General features: G+C 40.3%; 1 protein-coding gene across 10 annotated transcripts in view; it reads right to left on the bottom strand.

The window, feature by feature from the left end:
- Positions 1–11,346, bottom strand: part of lama2 (laminin, alpha 2) — a 225,864-nt gene that overhangs the window by 110,154 nt on the left and 104,364 nt on the right. For all 10 annotated transcript variants that reach the window (XM_008284577.1, XM_008284594.1, XM_008284585.1 and 7 more), the window contains exons 16-19: positions 7,900–8,111; positions 7,028–7,139; positions 6,341–6,454; positions 3,391–3,518 (exon numbers count right to left, since the gene is read on the bottom strand). In XM_008284577.1, coding sequence (XP_008282799.1) covers positions 3,391–3,518; positions 6,341–6,454; positions 7,028–7,139; positions 7,900–8,111 — 566 coding nt within the window. The remainder of the gene's footprint in view (positions 1–3,390; positions 3,519–6,340; positions 6,455–7,027; positions 7,140–7,899; positions 8,112–11,346) is intronic.

Genomic DNA, 11,346 nt, shown 5'->3' with positions numbered 1-11,346 from the left:
GAAATTCTAGTTTCCTCTTCTCCTCTGTGACAGTAAACTTTGGGATGTGGACCAAACAAGACGTTTAACGTCATCATTTTAGGGTCTGAAAACATTGATTGACATTTTTACATTTTTTTCTTTTTTTCATTTTACATACCAAATAACTAATCACTTAATTGAGAATACAATCTATAGATTAATAAATGATTAAATTAATCACTGGCTGCAGCCTTATCATGAATCAACATCAAATGTGTGTGTTAGTGCACCACGACACAAGTTGTCTACATTTGCTTAGAAAACCTAATATAATGTACTCAAGAATAAGAACCATGACAACACAACAAGGAAAGAGTTGAGGAGATAAAAATACCTAAATCAGTAACTATGCTCTGTAGAACTTCGCCAAATACTGGGTAAACTTTTGTAAGAACAGTGGTAAAAAAAATTGTTTTTGTAATAAAAATCAAAGGCCAGCTGTAGCTAGAAATGATAAAGGGTTGTATGGAAAGATAACTGACTGAGCTCTCGCATTAAATGAAGTGAAATTTGTTAAGTAGATTAAAATCTAAATGATTGACAAACAGAAAAGCCTAAAATAGCGTCCTTGGCAGCAAAGTAATTAAGCCTGGCTGTAAATTAAAGCAACAGCACTCAAGATCTAAACTGATTTCTATTGATTCAGTGTAAATCACCACCGCGCTTCTTTTGCTGACACTAATATGGACACCACTTTATCGGATATTCATAAGCACTTACACATTACGGATAACTGGAAGCATCTGACGGGCTATTTGAGTGACTGGCTTCTGTGAACGGGGGGGCTGCATGGCTATTTTGAGGGGTTGAAAGGCACGGCACCTTCAAGCTATTATTACTGCTGGGGGAAGAGGGAGGCAGAGGGGAGACGTGAGACAGAGAGAGAGAGAGAGTTGTGTCTTTCTTTAGCTCTTAGGGTTTTGGACGTGACGTGTCATGACTGCATGAAAATTCTCAGCTGCTGCTGCCTGTGTGTGTGTGTGTGTGTGTTTGTTTGTGTGTACTCATGCTCGTAATATCCCACACAAACACAGCATCTCTCTCTGGTCATTTGGAGAAACTGCAGATCCACGATAACAGAAGTCAATTTTCAGTTATATACATGCTACTTCTAGTTATTGGACAAAGTCTAGCAAACAGTGAGTTCTGTTGCCAGTAGTGACCGTTACTGTCCCAGCTCCGTAGCAGCTACTTCTTGGCCTAAAGTTTAACACACAGTGTTCACAACTATTTTGCCATATTTGCAGACAAGCAAACTGTCACAGAAATACTGTACCCACTCTCAAAAAGTCTTTATCGAACCTTCATTTGTTAGTATAATTTCAGCTAGAGTTGTTTGTGATTGCTGATTTGATTGCTGCTAAGTGCAGAACTGCTAACCAAACCAGCCATTATATACCAGCTGTCTGAGGTGATGCATTTCTGGCATTTACAGCATTCTAATGTTTTTTCACTCATTTCCAATGTTATCACACCGTTTAATGGGTGTTGTCAGCACACACTCCTGTCAGCACATTCCCAGGCAGGACAGGTTGGTGCAAGGAGACCTAAGTCCCACCTCAGACGATTATCACAGCATTATTTGTAGACTTTAGCCACATTTTGACTTTCGTTGTTTTAAGTGGGTGTTTGGTTAAGTTTAGGCCCTTAAACTACTTGGGTAAGTTTAGAGAAGGATCATGGCACTGGTGAAATTACACCTTGTTGTTACATTAAACACCCGTTACAAAGCTCCAATGTGTACGTTTCCACGGTGAGATAACCACCACCTGAGGTAGCACCTGAGCAGTCGCTTACATTGTCAGGGCTACGTTCTGTTTATTAATGATCAGAATGGACGATGTTGAGCCTAATGAGCCTAGTGGAAGGTGAAGGAGGTCCCTGCTGGCCCATATGTGTGGGAATAATGTGCAACAGTAACGGCCATTTAAAAGACCTGACAACACCGGAATCAGGTGGTATGTTCCTCGTTCTACTTCTGCTCTTGTGAACTGTGAGTATGTTATTGTGTCTATTAGCTAGACTAACTGCTGTTGGGCATTATATGGGGACTTAATGTTGCTCTTTCTTTTTGTTTAGTTTAGTTTTGCTCTGACATGAAGCACAAGGTAACAGATCTGGCAGTTTGTACATCCATGTTATTGAGCTAGTATTTTTACAATTCATTCATGTTATGTAATGCTATTTCTGATTGGTAATCAAAATTGTTGAATTTTCTGTCTTAAACTGTTACTGGCATACAGATTCAGAACTTCCAGTAAAGACTCCGAGGGAAAATTCTTAGTCATCCACAAATATTGCAACAGCCTTTTGGCTGTCTGCCAAAATAACTACTAAATGATCCTTGTTGTAAGACTGCCATGTAAACTACTCTTTCCAAAGTCAAGGCTAACCAGAGCCTCCACTGGCCATGATCGCTATCTCCCATGTCACCAGATGGACCTGATCACCAAGATATTTCTTATATATATTCATAGAGACTGTTGTCTCGCAGCAAGAAGGTTGCCGGTTCGCGTCCCGGTGGGGGCACCGGAATCTTTCTGCGTGGAGTTTGCATGTTCTCCCCGTGCAGCGTGGGTTCTCTCCGGGTTCTCCGGCTTCCTCCCACAAGTCCAAAAACATGTTGAGGTTAATTGGTTATTCTAAATTTTCCGTAGGTGTGACTGTGAGTGTGCTTGGTTGTCTGTCTCTAAGTGTAGCCCTGTGATAGACTGGTGACCTGTCCAGGGTGTCCCCTGCCTTCACCCTGAGTCAGCTGGGATAGACTCCAGCCCCCCCGCTCCCCTAGTGAGGATTAAGCGGTGTACAGATAATGGATGGATATTCATAGAGGTCTTTATGTCTGATAGTATGATGCCATTTTTGCTTTCCTCAGAAAACAGTTAGGAAACTGTGATTCAAGCCTGTAATACAGGCACAGCATGAGCACCTCTCCATATGAGAGAAAAGGTATGGTTTTAAATTATTTAATGACTTGTGTGAGGTATGTGTTTTCTACTGTGTTAAGTTTTCTCGCCACAATTATGTTCATTCTGATGACGACGATGACATTTCCACCCACAGGGATGATGTTTCTCTACTCCTACTAAATGCGTCTACCTGTGGTGATGATATTTCTATTAATGTCACTACAATTATATTCTTACCCTCTGTGATGAAGTCTCTAGCTGTGGTGATAGCCTCTTAAGACCAAAAAAAAACAAAATGCGAGTGTCAGGAGTGAACAGCAGAGGAGAGGATTATGAAGAGAGATTTCAAAAAGAGACACATAGGGACCAGAGAGTCAGAGGGCTGAGCAGCGATAGATTGAAACGTTTGATTAAATTGTGCTGTCATGACAGCATTAACCCCTGGGTTGGCAGAACCTACTTGTTGCTAGGAAGATTGAGCGGGCAGGCACAGGGCTGACAATCTACAGGTGACCCATGGGTGGCATTGCCATAGTAACCAGGTAGGCAGGTGTCACAGTGAGGGCCAGCTGTGTTGTGGGAGCAGTCCTAGAGGAGACAAACAGGTCAGAGTTCATCCAGTTTATCTGGCAAACAAGTTGCCTGATTGATTAATCTTTTAAGCAGTTTCTGCGATGGTTAAAAAAACAAACAAACAAACAAAACACATCAAAACAACATTGCATTAATAATTTGTTAAATCACTGTTGCACACAGTGATAATTGACTTTGCATCACCTTCAGTGTCGTGTACAAAATGCTGCACACAGACAGGTAGAAGAGCAGGTGAGTCATAAATGCTGTTAATTTGCAGCTAATAACTAGTGTAGCATTCAAGCAGACCTGCTCTCTTTTACTGTAATTGGTGTTTTGCTTCCAGAGGTCAAAGGTTTTAAAGGGTAAAAACTAATATACCCGGGTGTTACAGCAGGGCAATAAGAGGAACTGACATTTGCTGATATGTTTTTTTTAACCAAAGCAGAACTGCTGTTTATTAAGTATAGCCGGAAAAATGTATTATAACCAGGCAGAAAGCAGCAGCAACAAGGTGGTCAAGGTTACGATAGGACTCAGGATTTGCATTGCATATTGTTACCATAATACATAGGAAGCAGCTCTGCCAATGACTCGGCTTCCTGTGTGCAGGAATCAGCTCACCGTTCAGTGCAGCACAATTTAAAGTTCAAAGTTTGACTGATACAAATAATGACGGTAGAAAATGTCAAGTTTTCCTACAAAACTGTGAACGTATGGCAATAAATAACTGTGATTTAGTTTCAGTTGCTGAAATATTGATATCAGCACAATTACAATTATTTTTTCTGCGACTGCTTTAATAAGACAGAGTGTCATTGTGACTGTTTTGTCATCTTGGCAAACATAAAGATTAAAATTACAGGTGTAAGAAGCCCACCGATAACATGTCAAGCGTGAATCTAGCCTCTGAGAGACTGGTCATATATTATTAAACTGAAACCAAGACAACAACTCCAGATTCAATCCTTTCAGTGAAACAATACTATTGATAACATCTCCCTCATTCTGACTAGCATGCCGTAAGGCTCTGCCTCAACCAACAGAAATATTAAATGCAGTAATTTCAAAACTACCCAATAAAGTTAATTAAGATAAAATTTGTAACATTTCAGTTTAAGAGTGTTTGGGGCCATTTTACCAATTACAATGACATGAAGATTGTGTTCTTTCCATTGGGGAAATCAGGCTGTCTCTCTGTTTCTTTTCTTGGCTGTCATATGTCCAGCTAGAGCAACAGTTGCAACTTGATGCTGCTGTCTGTGTGCTCCTGTTTGTGTGTGTGCACGTGTCAGTTGTGTTCCAAATCATTTTCGTCTCAGATCAAATACCTCTGCTGGAACACACACACACACACACACACACACACACACACACACACACTGTGTCAACCTATAGGATCATGGCATCATTCAGTCATTCAACGATAGCCAGAAATCCCAGTCCTCCGGGAGGAGGTGTGTATGTGTGCATCTGGCTGCCTGTCACTGTGTATGAATATGTATACGGGAGGTGTGTGTGGTTGTTTATGTGCATGTCTGTGAGTGAGTTTGTGTCAAACTGTCTTTCTCTCAGTGTATCTGTGTGTGTGTGTGTGTGTGTCAGAGGGAAAGCCTCCCTGCCTGTCTGTCTGTTGTCTCTTTCTGAGAACGTGACGCCCTCTGACACATCCCAGCATCATCCTCATCTATAATGAAACACAACATGGTAATACAAAACCCACAGGTGTGTGTGTGTGTGTGTGTGTGTGTGTGTGTGTATGTATGTGTGTGTATGTGTGTGTTCTGTGTGTTTGTGGGCGTATGTGCATACAGGTGTGTGTATTGGTAAGTGTGTGTTTAGTTTGATACTAACTGACAGCTTAAGCCTAAGGCAGTGTGTAGACTGGGAAGTGAGTGTGTGTGCACATGAACGTGTTGGTGTGTGTGTGTGTGTGTGTGTGTGTGTGTAAACAAAGGAGAAAGTGTCTCCACCCTGCAGTTCTCCTAATGACCACTAGGCGGTGAATCCAAGAGGACTTCATTATGACTGACTAAACTTTTCTCCTGAAATCAGAGTATACTTTCTACATGAAATCATGTAAGTACCTTGTGTCTCACTGATGCTTAACAAGGTGGGTCTCTTTAACCTCTTTAAAACTCCCACACTCAGTGATTTCACTCATTTTTGAAGATTTTCTGCATATAAGTCAGTGACGCCACATCAAAAGCCAAACATTGATCACATCTTATTGATGACATGAATACTACATGTATGCATTCCCATAATTTAGAGTAAACTCACATATAAACTGACAAATAAATGTGATTCAGGGCTTCCAACCAATTGATGTAACCTCCCTCATTCAAATATTAAAAAAGGTGGATGCTGTTAATGCAGTGAGGTCATCTGTTCAAAACATAAACTAAAAAATCAGTTCACTCCTATACCTTAATGATTATAAATCATGGGACGAGGAGAGTAGTAAAAGAGAAATTACACCTTTATGATACAAATAACTACGTCTAAAAATAATAACAGGTAACGTTCTCATTCAATTTAAAGTAAATAAACAGATCCATTTTTAATTATACTATTCTAGTTTATACATTCCAAAAGAATCAGATCTTTTTATCTTTCTTTCTTTTTTTTTGTTTTTTTTTTTACACTTGTTCTCAAGACTTGATGTCTGGTGCATCTTTCAACGGAAAAAAAAGAATTCCATGGAAACATTTTTTTTTGTGTTTGCTTGCTAATATAACAGAAACAGTAAATGCATCCGTGTTTTCAAGAACTGAATGAAATCAAATGATGAGACAAACAATCACATGACAATACTAACTCAGTAACCATCTTACCAGGCAGTGACCGGTGATTGTGTGGCATTGTGTGGCGTGTCCATGGCAAAGACAAGGCTCACACACACCATTATAGAGATTCCCGTTAACCCTCCGGAAACCTTGAATACAGGCCTGAAACACACATTTAGACACACAGTTAGAAAGACAGAAAGCCTGCACTGGCTGAAATCTCATGATATGGCTTTCATCTAGTGTATAGGCTCCTACAACAACACACAACTCCTGAAATGTAGCTTTTGGTTTCGATGTGCCACCCCAAGACTTCCAGTGGCCCCACCTGGTCCTGCCTAACAAACATTTCTTCATGTCTTCAAGCTGCTGTAGTGAAGATGAACGTCATTCTGATCATGTGATTAGCACCTACAGTGGTTGTTTACACATGCCCAGTAACACACTTATCAGTCTGCTACAAGAGCAAAATACAGTAAAGCTTATTTGCGAAAACTCCCTCTGATACTGCATATACACTGAAACCACTGAATTATTAATGATTTTGCTGTTTTTCCCAAGCTTTGAAGAATGAATGGTTAATATCAATCATTTGAAACAAAAAAATGGTGAATGAGTTCAATTTAAAAAAATATTACTATTTCTTTTCCCCAAAATATTTTAGATTGTCTATTGTTGTAGTCATTTTAAAACGGCAGTCGGTATGTGTCACTGAGTGTTTATGTGTGTGTTTACCTCACAGGACGTTCCAGCATATCCAGGAGGACAAGAACACATTTCTACATCTGCTGCTCTCCTCTCTCCACTGGCAGAGGGATTCGCTACCTGCATTGAGAATGAGTGGAGTCTACACCCACACACACACACACACACACACACACACAGAAATATCAGTTAAAAACTTTTGGTACGTTGGTAGTTTGTTCGTCTTCATAGTTAAACATACGGCTTGATGTGCAGAAACAAGATAGTTTGCCTGATTAGTCTTTTAAAACTTTTCAAAATTCACTCCTAGACAGCGATAAGATTTGTCCATCTTTGGTTGTTTAGCGTGCACAAGATTAAAGGAGGAATATTCACAGGCTGTAAGAAGGAGGTGCCTGAGCGTCTCAACTCGAGGTGAATCGTTCTGTTTCAAACTGTGAACACTAACCGATAGCTGCTAATGTGATATTATTTCCACTAACTCAGACTTTCATGCACAAGAAGTCCATACATTGAGGGCTATTATCAAGTGCCTTCCATAAATGTAATAACAGTGACTGTGTGCTGTATGTTATCATTATATGTTGCTAAATGGGCATTGACTGTACACAAAAGATGGCTGTAGCCTCCAAGTTTGAAAAGTGAAGTCAACACAACGAAGCCGTTTTTCTCTGAGACAATCCTCCTACTTCTCCCTTGATTTGCTACCTCACCAGACATTTTGGTAGTTTTAGGACTTTTTGAATACGGCGTGATGGTCATATTATAAATTAAACTGCTTTCCAAACTTGAGGCTTTAAAACAGTAGACCACAATCCAAATTGGTGATGTCACAGATTCATCCTCTATATAGTCTACGCCGAACGCTCTGCTTCAAAGTGTGTGTCTGTTTCTGCTCCCACCTGTAAACAGCGCTGGTTTCTGTGCTGTAAGAGGCCCGGACCGCCACTCTGGTCACATTGGCCAACACAGACAAGAAATCTCTGCGACTGATTGGCTGTGCCGTCTCTGCAACCAGGAAGTTCTCTGGAAGCAGAACGATGTGATTGGTGCTGGGTGAGGACGGGTACACCGGCTGGCCAAACCTTTTGTCAATAATCTTGATCCCACCTCCCTGTTAGAAAAAAAAACAACAACATAATGGACCCCATTATTTATAACTTTTCTCTTCTTTGTTGCAGTTAACTTAACATTTCATAAATCAACATAGTTGATGTTTCTGCTTCTTTTATGTAAGTACCATCATATACTATCATTACTCATCACAAAAAAGAGTGAGAGTGAATGATGTGTCATTAGGTAATGAGCTGCGGTTTCTATTGACATTCTGAATGGACTAAATGCAAAGTGAATTGAGCTCAGGCCTCGTATCTGACTATCTCTTGTTGAGAACAGATCAATGGCATGTAGTGGCTAACGCAGAGTGACAACTACTGATGGAGGGAGAGAGAGACAGAGGGGGAGCGCTTACCATGCCAATAAACCATTAAATAAAAACTAATTGAAAGAGAAGAGGTGGAGGAGTCATAAAGACAGAGAAAGCAGTAGCAGGGCCAAGAGATGCACAGATAAAATGAAATGAAAGAGTGACAAAGAAAAGAGACGGATTGACAAGAAGGACAGAGTCACCTCAGAGAAAATTGTGTTCATTAAGTCTGTGAAAGACAGGCTTTTACTGTCTATCTTTTATTGTCTCTCACTTCTGTTTATCGCTACGAGAAAATAAATTCAGTGAACAAATCCAAAAAAAATAAAGACCAAAACCTACAAAGTATTAGTTCAGCTCCATGCTCTGCACCTTCTCTGTCATCTAGTCAAGTAGTTCCTTTAACCCACACATACTTAATATTTATTTTAAATTACCTGCATACAAAGTGCAGTGCGACACACACAAAAAAAATCAACTCAGTATTTGGAGTGAGCATGCTTTGCCTTTGTAACAGCACCAGTTCTCCTCAGTGGACTTGAGCCCAGGTTTTAAGGTAATTGACATCAGGCATCTTGTTCACTCGTGTTTCCTATGCTCTTCCCTTCCCAGTGTTTCTTGTCTCTCTGTCGGTCTTTGCGTATGTGTGTATCATCAGATACACTTGAGAGTCATCATCTAAACAAAGCTCTGCAGAACAATAGAAAGCTTCATTCAACTCTCCATTCTCTTTCTGCCTGCTCCTTTAGTTGTATCGCAAACTCCACATTCATAGTTCTCTGTCTGCGTGTTTTCCATTTAATCCTGCCATCTTCTGTGTCTCAGCTACAAACTGCAAGTCACCAACCAGCCTAACCTCCGCTAAATGCACACATTGTGGAACCCACCTACAGCTCCAGACCACCAAGCTCAGCTCCCTTAACCACTTATGACATTCCTCGCTGCATCCACAGCTTCTGACAGCCGGCCTCAACCACTCAATTAACCACCTACCTGGAAGTCCACCTGGATTGTGCTCAACACGCTGGGCACATACCCAATGCCGCTCTTCCTCCTAGAAGACTCCCTCCAAACCTTCTCACCCTGTTCGGAGACTGTTACAATGAGCTAACTTTTAAATTGTTGCTCTCTGCGCTGTGTGTCCTGCATTTGGGTCCTGCTTTTAAAGTCTCTGCTATTTCTGTATCTTCATGTCATCACAGACTGACTGTGATGTTGAGATCAGAGTTGTTGCTTCAGTATCTAATTTGCAGGACTACTTGTTCTTCTAGTGATTGACAATAGCTCGACATGACTTGTGCTAGGACCAATCACACGTCTCACTTGTGTGTGATCGATTATTATCTAAGCCTCTAAAACATGGTTGTGTCAAACTCAAATAGACAGCCGGTCAAAATAAAAATAAAAACTTTGACTAAGTCGCAGGTCAGACTCGCTAATTATTTAAAAATTGACAACAACTGTGCATGTTTTCTGTTCTCTCCAGATATATAATGATAAGCTTTTTCATATGGAAACAAACTGAACTTTTGCTTAAACATTGAATCTGGAACAAGCAACGCTTAATATTATGAGACATGAGAAATCAAATTTCAAATAAATGGCATTCATTTCTTATTTTTATTTAAATGAATAAAATGATGAAATTGTTATGCCTCTCTCTGTCTGTAACCTTTCAAGTTCATTTTTAATGGAAACCTTTTCTCACAGGCCAGCAACAAAACAACCAAAAACTTAAAAAAAAAAAAAATCAAAATACATTTTATAAAAAAGAGAAAACAATTTTTACTTAAATTTTCCCGAGGTAACTGGTAACATGAAGTTGCTAATGAACGTCAACAGATGGAGAGGGGACACTTGCGGGTTGGCATCAACGTGACAACTCACGAGCAGAGCATTCTGGGATGTGTAGTTCTAGCAGTGCATGTTCTCTATACCAGCAGGCCAACTCTAATAGACATTTGATATTATCTCACAGGCCAAATATAATTACTTGCGGGCCAGATTTGGCCCACAGAGTTTGACACCTATGCTCTAAAACATATGAAATCCACTATATCACTGCTAACAGCCACATGTTGGTTGTATCTGTTAAGAGCTCATTTTTTAGTGATATCTGAATGTTCTCAGACGTTACTTATATAATATCTTGAGCTACTAACAGAACTAAATAAATATTTGAAAATATACTGTTGTGGTTGTGATGTGGTTGTTGCGTAGTTTGAAGACAAATGTTTGAAGCTCAGAATGGACATAAATCCAGTGCAGAATAATGGCTGTCGACAGTGTTGTCATGAAGTCTGGATATTTACATTTCGTTGAACCGTGTTGATGGAGACTGATAGAGTGGGCATTGACTGAGAGCAAGACAAAGGAAACTACAAAGCCATCCAGACAAACAAAAGACAGAGAGATTATTATCTATTCAGATCCCAAATACTTCCAACCCAGACACAAGCTTCTTCCTGTGTCTCAGTGACAAAAAAAATATCACAACTTGATGCATGCATGCAGACGGCAAATAGTGCGGCGGAAAGAAAGAAAGAAAACGAGACAACGGCAGGAGAGGGAAAGTGAAGAGGGAGAAAGCCGGTTGACAGTGTGTAGGTGGTTCATTATTGTCATTATTTGGAGAGGCTTTTTGTTGACAACAAGACCGACACTTGTCCTCCTCTCCTCCTTCTCCCATCCCCTCCCAGTCTGTCGATCTCACCGACACGTCTTCAAATAACACGCGCTCATTGGTCTGTGACTATCTATCGCTGTTTTCTTTCTTCCCTGTTTCTACACGTCTGTTTATTCTCTCGTTTCCTTCCTTATTGCTTCTCCCATTCCTTGCTGTTTATTTCCTTCCCAGTCGTCTCCTTCTTCCTTCCTTCTGTCTTGGTCTGTTTCACACTTTCTATCTTCCTTTCAGTCTTTT

Source organism: Stegastes partitus, unplaced genomic scaffold (genome assembly GCF_000690725.1).
Source record: "Stegastes partitus isolate 25-593 unplaced genomic scaffold, Stegastes_partitus-1.0.2 Scaffold9, whole genome shotgun sequence".
Classification (NCBI taxonomy): Eukaryota; Metazoa; Chordata; class Actinopteri; family Pomacentridae; genus Stegastes; species Stegastes partitus.
The sequence above is the reverse complement of the archived record's forward strand: the minus strand, read 5'-3'. Positions and strand labels throughout refer to the sequence as shown.